At 57.3% G+C, this 12,866-nt stretch overlaps 1 protein-coding gene across 2 annotated transcripts in view; it reads right to left on the bottom strand.

Moving 5' to 3' along the window:
* PTPRU (protein tyrosine phosphatase, receptor type U) overlaps positions 1-11,237 on the bottom strand; it is a 67,481-nt gene extending 56,244 nt beyond the window's left edge. The window contains exons 1-6 of one of the 2 annotated variants that reach the window (XM_019474385.1): positions 11,111-11,237; positions 2,743-3,014; positions 2,558-2,639; positions 1,745-1,860; positions 1,350-1,524; positions 423-716 (exon numbers count right to left, since the gene is read on the bottom strand). In XM_019474385.1, coding sequence (XP_019329930.1) covers positions 423-716; positions 1,350-1,524; positions 1,745-1,860; positions 2,558-2,639; positions 2,743-3,014; positions 11,111-11,144 — 973 coding nt within the window. In that variant the 5' untranslated portion in view covers positions 11,145-11,237. The remainder of the gene's footprint in view (positions 1-422; positions 717-1,349; positions 1,525-1,744; positions 1,861-2,557; positions 2,640-2,742; positions 3,015-11,110) is intronic. The other variant, XM_019474384.1, reaches the window with a different exon arrangement.
* Positions 11,238-12,866: the final 1,629 nt, after the last annotated feature.

The following is a 12,866-nucleotide window of genomic DNA, read 5'->3' on the forward strand; positions in this document are numbered from 1 at the left end:
GTCTTTTAAATACCTCCAGGGATGGGGACTCAACCACCTCCCTGGGCAGCCTGTTCCAATGTTTCACCACTCTTTCAGTAAAGACATTTTTCCTCAATGTCCATGACGATGCTTCAAGCTCCTGGACCACAGCGGCAAATACCTTCGGCACCCATCCAGCCCCAACCGCGCTCCCCAAGGCTCATGGTGGCAGGGGACCTTTGCCCAAGGCCACCTACCCGGGGTGGCCGGGATGCAGCATGGGACCCACCTGCACACTTGGTGCGGCTGATGAGGAGCGATGCTTCAAGCTCCTGGACCACAGCGGCAAATGCCTTCGGCACCCATCCAGCCCCAACCGCGCTCCCCAAGGCTCATGGTGGCAGGGGACCTTTGCCCAAGGCCACCTACCCGGGGTGGCCGGGATGCAGCATGGGACCCACCTGCACACTTGGTGCGGCTGATGAGGGGCGGCCCCGGTTTGCCGGTGCCCCCCTCGCCGGGTCGGGTGAGCAGGACACTGATCTCGTACTCCGTGTCCGGATCCAGGTGCCAGAGCTTGTAGGTCTGCATGTTGACAGCGTGGACCTCTGACCAGGGCCCCGAGGTCATGCGGTACTCGATCTCCTTGCGCACAATGGGGCCGTCCCCGATGATGGAGTTGGTGTTGAGCTGGATGATGAGGTAGGTGGAGCCGGCCCGGAGCAGCTGGGGGGGTGCAATGGGCGTGGGGGGCTCTGGAAGAGAGCAGAGATGGGGCAGGTGGAGCATCCCCCTCCAGAAGCAGCTCCACAGCATCCCCAGCCCTGGAGCCAGGGCAACACCGGCACAGCCACAGCTACCGCTATTTTTTTTTTTTTCTTTTTCTACTAGCTACAGTCGAGACATTCACAACACCTCTTCCCAAACAACCCCATCACCTTCGGACTGCGGGGCACGGGACAAACTCGGATCCCCCACCCAGAGGACGTGAGGATTGACACCAAAGTATAGGAGGGCACCATCCAGTCTTTAAACTTCAGCCTGCACATATGCCCTCCACCACTTTTAGCGAGGCTTTAACAGCTGCAGTAGGGTTTCATCTGATCAAACCTTAATTATCTTTATAAGATACACTGCCCAGCATGGTGCTGCACAGTTTCACCATAATTAATTAATTCCCACCTACTGCAATCAGAAATAAATGATCTAAGGCCACCGGGAAAGGTAGTTTCCTGGTTTTACGTTGAACCATCCACGCGTAGCAACTCATTCCCAGCGAGAAACTGCGATCCCACCGCCCCAAGCAGCCCACCTTCCTCTGCAAACAGCGGAGCAGAAATAGCCCGTCCATCACCCAGAAACCCGGCGGGCAACAGCAAGTCACTCACCTTTCACAATGAGCTCGGCGAAGTTGGAGACGCCCGAGCCACGGCTGGACTGGGTGACGCAGCGGTACAGGTCCTGCTCCTCCTTGGACACCTCGTCCAGCTGGAAGGTGGCCAGGAAGCGCCGGTGGCTGATGTGCTTCACGGAGGCGGCAGGGACCACCTCGCCGCTCTGCCTCTGCCCCACGGGGAGAGACAAGACGTTACCAGGAGGCACGGCGTGACATCCAGAGCCACCAAACATGTCCCCAAATGATGTCTGCTTAAAAGGGGGAGGGATGACCCTTCTCCCCCCTGCCCAGCAGTGTCTTCTCCCAAAGGGGAGCCACGGAGGCGTTGCAGAAGCAATGCACGGGGTTGATGGTGGAGATGCTGGTTTCACCACCGCCGTTGCTCACCTGCATGAGGAACCGCTCGGCCTCAGCAGCCTTGCCGGCGGCCACGCACTGGAAGGTGGCGTTCTGCCCCGCGTTGACCTCCACGTCGCCCAGGCGGGAGAAATGAGGCGCTTTCGCTGCCGAGGGACGCAAGCGAGAGGTGACGAAGCGGCCGAGCTCCGAGGGGACCCGCAGTAGCATTGCTGCAAAAATCCCGCCACAGCCCAAAAACCCACCCAGGATGCCAGGGCTGGAGCCAAGCTCCAGACAGGCTTGATCCCCATTCCTCACAGCCCAGCTCGGAATCAGGAACTTGTTCCCGTTCCCGTACAACCAGCCGGTGTCCCAGGGAGGGATGCAGCCTTCCCCTCCAGCATCCCGCAGCGCTGTCGCCAGATGCAGGCTATTGGGGTCGATAGAGGGGGGCAGGTCTCCTACCCCAGCCTGGGAGAAATAGGGGGTGAACCCCGACAGCCAATGTGTTGGGACAGCCTGGGATTTCAGGTCCCCACCAGCCCGGGTGGCCCCTCTCGATGGGGATGCTCAGGCCACGCGTTCAGCCTGCATTTCTCTGAGGTTTTATAAAAATTCAGTGACGGAGATGGAAAAAGGAGCCCCAGAAGTACCCAGGAGATGAAGCCCAGATGAATGCCCAGGTGACGACAGGACACCCAGGTGCCACGAGGCTGCACCATGGCATTTCCATCAGCTTCCCCAGGACCATCCCAATGGGCACCAGCTCTGAACCCTGCTGCCCAGCCCAGCTCAGCAGCGCCCACCACCCCGCTGCCCTTCGGGGTCCCCCACCCTCGGGTCCCATCCCGTGACACTCACAGCATGGATAATTCAAGAGCAAAATATCATCCAAGCCAAGATAGCCCCTGCGCTCGCTGGAGACCACCGCCTCGAAGAGGACCTGCAGCACCAAACAGAGGGTCACCCATTGCCGGGGGGGGGTCCAGGTCGTGCAAGGGAGGGTCCGGGTCATGCAAGAGGGGGGGGGGTCCACTAGGGCTCACCTGGTACTCGCTGGGCCAGAACAAGCTGACAGCCAACTCCGCCTGGTGCCACTGGTGGCCATGGGAGCCGGAGGCGTTCCAGACAGCGCTGCCCACCGGGCCCCCCATCACCCGGACATAGGCACTGAGGGTGCCGGGGCTGTGGCCGTCCCGGCTGTACATGAAGTAGCTGAACTGGAGGCAGTGGGTGTCATTCTCGCTCAGCGCCTGGAAGAGCAGGTGAGCTTTCTGGCCCGGGGCGTGCTGCGAGGAGTTCACCATCAGGTAGGAGCCTGTGGCAGGAGGGAGAAGCAGGGAGAGAGTGGAGTAATCCTCCTGTTCCGCATTTCCTGAGCTTTGCCGGCAGCGATTGAGAAGGTGGAGGATGCAAGATTGCAAAGATGCACACGACCTTGCACCGATGCCCGGGTCCCACTGGGTACCCGTCCCATGCCAGCCCGCAGGGACATGCAGGACAGGAGCCAGGGACCAGGGATGGAGTCAGTGTCAGGTGTCCATTTGAGCAGCAGCAGGACACCGAAAGGGGACTTGGCTGCTGGACGAGGAGGGAAGGATCAGACCCGCTGCCTCCAGGATAAGCTGCTCACAGCCGCAGTCCCCCAGGACACCAGGGTCGGTAATGGCTTCGATGCCACCAGAGACCCTCCGCCTGCTTTCCTTTAATGCTCACAGCTTCAGCTGCGTCAATACTGCCCTCCCCAGCCAGGCCCCAGATGTTTAATTTCCATTCCCATCGCCTCGTATCATTTACCACGCAGTTGTCGCCGAGTTTAAACTGTGCTCAGCAGGCGCTCACAGAGAGGAAAAAACCGCTCATCGGCTTAACGAGCGGCAGCACCGCGGCTCTCCGGGATGCCGGCACAGCGGCTCTCAAGGATGCTGGCACCATGGTTCTCCGGGATGCCCACACCAGACCCGGCTCCCCACTGCCCGACCACCGGCAGCCACTGGTACCCCATCTCCCATCACCCAAAATCCCCAGCAATGAAACCAGGAGTCCCGGCGCTTGCCGTACTTACGGGGCAGGCAGGATGAAAATCCCAAAGGGGATCCCAAAGGCAGCATCCTTCCCTGCCCTACGTGCTCCATCCCAGGCGGTCCGGAGGCAGGAGGGGGATGCAGGAGACCCGGATCTTCACGGCAGCTCCCAGAGCCATCTGGCACGGCCATGGGGCCGGGACACGGGGCGGATGGGAAGCTGCCCTACCAAACCCTCCCCAACACCAAAGGCAAGGGGATTATTAATATCCCTTCCATTTTAATAATAGTAGCAGCTGTAAGTAACAAAGCCGGGCCATTTATTTGAGTCTACCGTTGTTTTCCTGACAGTAGGCGCTTAATTATTAATAGCTTTCACCGCCAGTTAATTTTAACAAATTCACATGCTTTCCTCCCATCAGCTCCCTGCAAGTGGGCACCAAGAAAAACCTAGTGAAGGCAGCGGGGGGGCACCCATCCGTCCCCCCCAGCGTTTGGGAGCTGCACCTGGGGTGACCCCGAAATGCTTGGGGGGGACCCCAAAACACCCAGGGGGTCACAGCATCAGCTGGGGAGACGCAGTGCCGGGTACCGCACCACAGTGCATCCTCCAGTGCATCCTTCAAAGACAGAGCTGGGACAGGGGAAAGAAATCGCCAAGAAGCAAAATTTTCACCGTGTCACCGATCCGCACGGCTGCCTGGTGCTGCCAGCCCCTCCGGGCAGATATTCAGGGTGAAATAAAATGATAACAATTTATTTTCTTGTAGTCAAGACAGCCGCATTTCACAGACAGGCGGGAAGGCACGACGTCCGTATTCCTTCTCTTCCCCCCCCCCCTCCTTTCCTCCAGCAAAATTATTTCTGCACTAACGAGAGTGGCTCCAATTGGCCCAGGCGACCGCAGCGTGGAGAGCGAACGCCGGCCCGCCCCGCGCCAGGGGACATCTTCCAAAAGCCACCTCCAACCGCTCAATCTTCCAGGCTCTCATTAATGAACGCAGACCCTTTTTCCTCCCCTCCCTTTAAAAACAGAAAGCCAGAGGACCAAAATAAAGAGACCAAGACTAAAATTAAACCACTGACAAGTTATTTTAAAAGACGGAGAATGTCCGTTAAGGTCAGCTGGGACCACGGACACGAATGGGTGGCAATCATCACTCATCTGGCAGGGCTTCCCCCACGCGCTATTTTTCCCCCTTAATTTTCTTCCCAGCATTGCTGCATTGGAGAAACCAGGCTCCCGCCGCTCGCTTTTGTGCTAATTATATCCTCCTCCCCATAAATGACCGGTCCCAGCTTCAGCTTCAAATCCAGGGTATGGGTTGGGGGTTTTTTAACGCAGGAGAAGCAGAGGTATTTGTCCCTGTGTTGGGGTGCTGCATCCTGCATCAGGGTGCTGCATCCTGCACCGGAGCAATCCCCTGGCACGGACAAGGTCCTGGGGCAGGCAGCTCCTCGCAGAGAGGTGGCTGGGGGTTACAAACTCCCTCGGCAGCCCCTGGGGTTTTTTTGCAGGGGATGTTTTTTGTTTTCAGCGAGGTTTTTTGGTCATTTTTTTAATGCACCCCAATAAAATGGCAGCACAGCCCCGCCTGGGTGCTCCCACCAGCAGCACCGGCGCACAGAGAGCTCAAGGAGGCAGCGGGACAGCCAGCTGGTGACAAAAGGGTGACAAGAGGGTGACAGCCTGCGCTGACGCTGCCACCACCCACCCCACAGGACACGGTCCCACCGCAGGTCACCAACCTGCTCGTCCTTGGTCTCTTGATCTGGCTGGGACGCTGCCAGGCGGCACCAGGGGATGCTCCTGGGGGGCAAGGGGGCTGCGCAGCCCCTCCCAGGGTGATACAGCAAGGACCCCGGCGTCCCCCAGACCCCTTCCACTTGTTCCCCGTTAATCCACCACCACTGCGGGGTCCCGCCGAGCCCCCACCCCACCGGGTCCTCAGCTTCCACCAGGATCCGGCAGCTTTCCCAGCCAGGGCAAGAACAGAGCTGCAGCAAGAGCTATGCAAACGGCCAAATTCCAGTTTTTAAAGCTTATCTTAATTCCTGCCGGCAAAGCCGGAGATGGGGATGGAGAGGAGGGGGCGTCCCTGCCCTGCTGCGTCCCAGAGCTGGGGGGGACAAGCAGGACCGTTCCCGGCAGCCGGAGGGTTGATGCACTATCACAGCTCATCGGCACAGCTGGGGTTATTTTTGAGCCCTGTCTATGTGTTGGCATTACAGCAAAAAGCTGCTCCAAAACTCATGACGGGGAAAATAATTTCCAAACCTCCCACGAAATGGGAGCCACAGAAACGGCCCCGGGGCATCCCCCGGTTGAGACTTCAAACCAAAGGACGGGATTCAGGCACACATCGATACCGTGCTTCACTCGTTAAATCCTTCCTCTGATCCTCAGTTTAAGGTCGGTTTGAATCAAGATGCCAGTCCAGGCGAGCTGTCACCCCCGCTTTGTCACCGCAAATAACAAGTCAGCCCTCAGCCCCTCCCCCTCAGCTCGGCTGCAGCCTGCAGCACGGTCCAGGCGAGCTGTCACCCCTGCTTTGTCACCGCAAATAACAAGTCAGCCCCTCTGCGTCCCCCCTCAGCTCGGCTGCAGCAATATAATTTAATTTAGTTTTTGGGCTCTTCTCTAAAAGCCCACCTAAGTGCTCTGTGGAGGAAGAGAAAAGACTCAAAAAGTGCTAAATAATATTTCAATCAAACAAATGAAAAAAGAAACAAGTTTCCAGCAACGTTCCCTACAGGAAAACCATCGATTTGTTAACACAAAAGTCAACGACGAGGTTTAAGCTGCAAAATCAGCCCAGAGGGGCTGTGCACAGAAAGCCTTGTACCCATCCCAGCAGAGTCCTCACGCGGGGTCTCCAGCCAAATTTTCCCCCTTGTGGGGTCAGCAGCCCTTCCTTGGGATTCAAATCAGGTCTTTGAGGATAACTCGGTGCCTCCAATAACCCTGGACGTGAATCTGAGAGCCATGAGCTCCCAAGGATTTTCTCCCCAGCTTTGGGCTGAAGCCCTGCTTGCCCGCAGGGAAGGAGCAGCTCTCCCCATCGCGCTGCCCGTCCCGAGGGTCCTCCCTGCAGCTACCTGCATCCCTCCGGGAAAAACCCAAAACAGCCCAGCAAGAAGAGGAGGGAAGAACCCGTTCCCTCCCGCTTCCCTGTCTCGCTGAGTTTTTCCTCCTACAAAACCACCGAGAGATAAAAATAAAATTAAAAAAAATAAATAAATAAAAATCAAAGAGCTATTAAAAGGCAGCAAAAGGCAGGCAGGATGGCAGGCAGAGGGCGGCACTGCCAGCCAAGAGGTGCCAGGGGACCAGGTCTGAGCGCTGCAGCGTCTGCCTCCAGGAAATCGCTTTGGAAGATGAAGCCCGGCGGTGCCTCCTCATGCGCCGGTTTTCCTTCTCAACACGTCAGAGCCAGCACGGGAATAGGGTACCCGCTCCCCTCTTCTGCGCCGAGCCCCAGGACGAGCATCTCCCAGGGGAGCCCCAGCACCAAGGGCTGATCTGCCACCGCCACGGGGTCCTTGGACAGACCAGAGTAATTCCCCGGGGAGCCAAAAATCAAGCTTAATTTTTCAAGGTTTTTACAGATACGCAGCAGGAGCTTGTCAGGAAGCGATGCCGGAGCTATCAGCTGAAGGAGCGACTCCTCAGAGGGGATGGAGGGACACGGAGCTCATCAGGGTGGGGACAACGGCTCAGTCACTCCCCGACACGGCCGTGCCGGGGCATCGCGACGCGGCTGCGTGGGGAGCGCGACGGCAGCTCCGTGCATGGAGAGAGGGAAGAGCCAAGTAGGGAACAGAAACTCCGATTCACGGAGGGTTTTCTAGTGTCACTGAGTTTGGAAGGAAAACCTAGGAAAAAAGCCATTCGGAAATAAAACCCACCCACAAATATGATGGTTTAGTATTTTTGAGTACAGCTGTGCAGAACGGAGGGGCCTGGGTGCTCCGGTCCCCAGGACCGGGCTATGGAGGGGCAGGAGGGCACACACCCTCCACGGGGAGTTTTTGCCACAGCTTCTCCCAACCCCACCTCCTTTGAACTTCCAAATGCGAATTCAACCAGTGACAAAAAGAGGGGCCTGCACCTCTCCCGGGGAGACCCTGGAGCTCCGCAGAGCATCCTTGTCCTCGAAGGGGCACCCCGCATCTCTGCAGGGGTGAGGACAGGGACCCAACCTCGGCTCTGTCCCATGCTCCATCCTGGACCTGTCCCATCCAAATTCATACAGGGCTTAACCTAAACACCCTGTTTTATTTCGATGTTCATTAAGTAACCTCAACGCGTGTTTCACCCCAGGAGCTCAAGAAATCAGCCCGATTTCACTCCCCTGTCCCATCCCTGCCTGCTGGACCACCCCACCACCCGGTCCCCTGCTCCTCAAAGGCCTTTGGGATCCGGCCGAATCCTGCAAGCCCTGTGGGTGCCCAGCAACGCCAGGTGCTGCAGAGCAAGGCACACGCTGTCCCTCCTCTCCCCAGCTTCGAAACAGCGGGGCTTCTAGGAGATTAGATATTGCAGAGCCTGAAGGCAGATGTGGACCAGCCTGGCACGCAGAGACAATGCTTGGGGGAGAGCAGGAGGAAAATACACCCGAAGCATCCAGGGAGAGGTATTTTGGTGCAGACACAGCGACAGTGCATCCTAATGCCTGCCTTACCTGGCTCCCTGCAACTGCTCCTTTAAAAAACAACAATAAAGACCTGAAAAATAAAAAAAATCACGATTGCAACATGGGAGAGACCCATCCGCGGGAGAGACCCGTCCCTTGGCTTTACGTGAAAGAGGGAGACAAGTCAAGATGGGAAGAGAGGGGGGAAAAAACCAAACCAAACAAGAAAGGAAAAAGAAAGAGGGATGCAAAGGTAGAGGCGGGTGGCCAGCAGCCAGCATCCACTCCAACATCCACTCCATAAATCCTGTGCTCCTTGAAACTAGCTGATCTCCAATAAAAACTCATTTTAATCTAAGACCAGGAGACTCCTTTAGAAAGTGCTCCCTGGAGAGGCCCCGGTGCTGTGAAATACTCTTCACCCACCGAGCTGCTGGGGGGAACCAAGAGGGGTGATAAGGCTGCAGGAGCCTCATGCACAGCTCCCCAGGCATGCCGGGGTGAAACTACACAAAAACGGGGTCCCTGTACCCACTGGGTGCCCCAAGACCACGAGCAAACAGTATCTCCCCGGTATTAGGGGAGCCCCCGGCTATGGGGACGAGCATCCCTTTGGGCGTCACCATCGATCAGCATCGGGGAGGGGTGCCCTTCCCGGGGACCGGACCCTGCGATGCTCCATGCTCACAGCTCAGCCTCATAGCATCCCACCTGGGACAGTTGCATCCACTTCCCCATCAACTCTGGAGTTTATTTCTTAAACTTTGCATTCATTTAAGCCCCCAACTCTTGCTAACCCACGGTTATTTCCTCAAGCAGAGAAAGCAGCCCCATTCCACCTTACCCCTTCAGCCCCCTGCAAGCCCACAGGCTTTAAACTCGGGCACTTTGCTGCAGGTTTTAAATTACAGCTGAAAATCGAGCAGAAAACCCAACTAATTACATGTTTAAAACCCTCCATCATGAGCCATCTCAATCCCCAGCTCTGCTTCCCTCCTCACTGCCCTGGGAAACCTCCCCCAGGACACAAACAAATTAGGATAGTTCAGTTTAAAGCAATTATTTGGAAAATCATCATGGGAGAGCAGGGATCTGTCAGCAGTCCTACAGCCAGGCTAAGGGTTGTTTTGCCCTCACCCAGCGCCCAGGACATGCCAGCGGGGACGGGAAAGGAAGGAAAAGGCGATGGGAAGAGGAGAAGGTAAAGGAAGAGGAGGGTTAGCGGAGGGGAAAAGCCAAATTAAGCCCTGGCATGAACAAAGCATGAGATAAACAGCTGGAGGCAGATTGATGGAGCAGTAAAGAGTTTTCTGTAAAGCAATTAATGTTTTCGTAAAAAAAAAAAGTCATTTTTACTATCGAGCTCTAAACCAGCTCTCCTCTCTCTCTGCCCATCTTCAGCATGGGACCTGACCTCCGGGCTGGGCAGGAGGAGCCGGAGCGCCGGGACCAGGCAGCAGCCAGCGGTCCCGAAAACGAGGAGCATCTCGAGGCCGGTGCATCTCACAGAGCAAATGGGTACAGGGACACCTCAAGGGGGTCACAGCGGGACGCAGTCCGGAGCTGGGAGCAAGCAAAGCCCCCGAATGCCACCCAGGCACGGTGCCCACACCAGCCTCGTGGGAGAGGGGGAGCTCCCCACGGCTGCCGGCTGGCTCTGCTCCCCCAGCCTGGCCATCAGAGAGGAGCTAGACCCAGAAAATAACAAAAACCAGTTTAAAAGCAATGAGGTTTTAAAAAAAAAAGAAAAAAGTCCATTTGCATTTTCTTCCTTTCAGTTCCCGAGACTTCGGAGATGCCTCCAACGCACAGCCACGAGCCCTTCCCCACACTTGCAAGAGCCAGAAACACACTTTTTCCCCTTTTCCACATCTCCCAGAGACGGGAATTTCTCATGAGCCTGCAAAAGCAGCACAAGCCAACGCACCAGTGAGGAAAGAGCCGGCGGTGGCTGCAGATCCCAGGCAGGGTGAGCGGCTCCAAAGGTGCCCCTTCACGACGGGATCTGGGTGCATCCCGGCTGGCAGCAGCTGCCACGCTCGATACCAGATGGGGAATTTGGCATCACCGGAGATGCTGCCGGGAAGCGTGGAAAGCCGCCCAAGCTGCTGCCATCCCGCTGCCGCAGGCTGAGAGATTCCAGGGCAGAGGGGACGTCCCCCACGCAGCCCCCAGGCCAGCCTGGGGACCAGGGCTGGGGGTAGCAAACACAGCCATGGTAGAGGTCACGTGCAGAGGGAGTGGAGCTGGAAATCTTGGCTTTCCACCCCAAAAATACACGCCTGGACCGTTTGCAGGCTTCCCCAGCCGCCTTCCCCAGGGTGGGTTGGGGTGGCATGGGGTTACACCCCACCAAGGCAGCGACACGGAGCTCAGAGGTACCCAGAGCCATCCGATGTCCCTGTCCCTGCTGTGCTGTTAAAAACCCTCCTCCCCCCAGCAGCGGCAGGGTCCCCTGTCCCCAAGCGACGCCCTCCCCAGGGCCACGCAGCATCCTGCCCCACCGCGCTGAGGACCGACACAGCTCATCACACCTTGCCGGCAGGCACAGCACCACCCTGCCCACACAACCGAGGACAAGTCAAGTCCCAGTCGATCCCCACCCCAGGCAACAGCCTGAAACGCTGTGGGAATTAAACCAGGAGAAGCCGTGCGGTTTGGCTCTGGGGTACGGGATCGAGGGGTGGGTTTGGAGCAGAGGTCCCTGGGGACGCGGGGGGATGAACGTGGCTCCACTGGGGGCCGGGACTCACCGTGAGGCAGGTCGGCCGTCAGGTGTGGCATCATATAGCTGCGGACGAGCTCCCACCCGAAGTCATCGTCCTCACCCTGGCTGTACTCGCACTGGTTCGGGTCGCCGTCCTCCTCGAAGGTGCAGCCAGCTGCGGAGAGAGAGACCCATCAGTCCTCACTGAGACCCCGCAGAGCGACTCGTCCCTCCCCAAAAGCCCTGCCAGCATGGCGTGCTGCCCCTCCCGAAATGCGGGGCGACCCCAGGCATCCCCCCACGTGCACCCGTGAGCAAGGGTACGGTCCTGTCTGCTGCTAATCCCCCATCTCTCCCATTCGGTTCCCCCACCAGTGAAACGAGCTGGCAGGTCTCAGCTCCCAGGGAGGTCTCAGCCGCGGAGGCAGGATGCAGCCCCCAGCTTTGCTTCCCAGGCGCCGGTCACCGAACAGGGGGGTTTCTCCCAAGAAACAGGCACTCGACTGCAGCGGTCGCACAAGGATTCACAAGACCCCGAGGGCTCCCGCAAAAAGTCCTGCTTTGACCTCAGCCCTCCGCCTGCCCACGTGTGTTTTGACCTTGAGCTCTTGGGGGTCTGTCCGTTGCCTGACACGACAGCGGCAGGTCTCAGCCGGGACCTCCAACAGCCCACAGCAATCACACCCCTACAAATGCGTCACTGAACCCCCCGCTCCAGCTGCGGGCTGGCACTTCTGAGCCCTTTTATTTATCTTTCGGGGCTTTGGGGTTGTTTTTTTTATCCTTTGCAAAGAGCAAAGGCGAAAGCCACGCACCACCTCCCCGGTCGGCAAGGTGCTCGGCTGAACGCGGAGAATCGGAATAAATGCCAAGAGGCCACTTGTCCCCACGCGTGCTGAGGCGACACGGTGACAGCACACTGAGACACCGGCCAGCCCCCCCCAGCCCGCATCCAGCTCTGGGGCTGGCTTCGCCCATGGGGCCGCTCCGGGCCAGTTCGTTAACACTGACCTATTGTTCCATTAAACCCACAGATTACAGGCGGACCAGGGCGCCAGCGCTAATTAATATGAGCCCCTGGGCTGACGAGGGCAGGCACGTTAAGAAAGCCCTGAGCAAGCAGAACGAACAAAGGCAAATACCCCCTAATGGGCCAGCATGAAAGCAGAGCGGGGCCAGGGGATTATTTCTTCTGTTTTTTTTTTCATATTTTATCCCCAAATTACATCAGTAATTCCCTCCGTCACCCGGGGATTTGCCAGTTAATGGCCTCGCTGCTGCAGGCACGGGTTGTGCTTCCCTGTGCGGGGGCATGCTCAGACGCGTCGCTTGTGCAAACACGAGTCCAAACACTGGAAAAAAACCCATAAGATGCCCAGAAAATTAAGATTCCCAATTCTTTCACATCTAAGAACATATCTGGGGCTTTTTCCCCTCTTTACACTCATTTTTTTTAAAGCAGGAGCGCGCGCTCCAGCTTCATCACCAAGTTGTTGGTTTTTTTTCCTCTCAGAACCACAAGAAACTTCTTTTCAAAAAACTAAAAGCAAATTCTTTCCTATTCATATGCCTGGAGGCACCGAGACCTCACAGCTTTCTTAAAATCCTTCCCAAAATGGAGCGTCTGCCCAGCCCACGTGCGGATGTGCCCCCGCACCGCAGACCCTGGTCCTCGGCTCTTTTGGCTCTCGCCACAAGACACGCTGGATTTTAAAGAGTCTGAAAGTTGGCTGCGCTTTCTAATGGGAGAAAAAGCACAAATCTGTCAAAATTTTCCAGGAAGGAAAGAAAAAAAAGATTTT

The sequence above is a fragment of the Aptenodytes forsteri genome, unplaced genomic scaffold (assembly GCF_000699145.1).
Source record: "Aptenodytes forsteri isolate BGI_AS27 unplaced genomic scaffold, ASM69914v1 Scaffold361, whole genome shotgun sequence".
NCBI classification, from domain to species: domain Eukaryota; kingdom Metazoa; phylum Chordata; class Aves; order Sphenisciformes; family Spheniscidae; genus Aptenodytes; species Aptenodytes forsteri.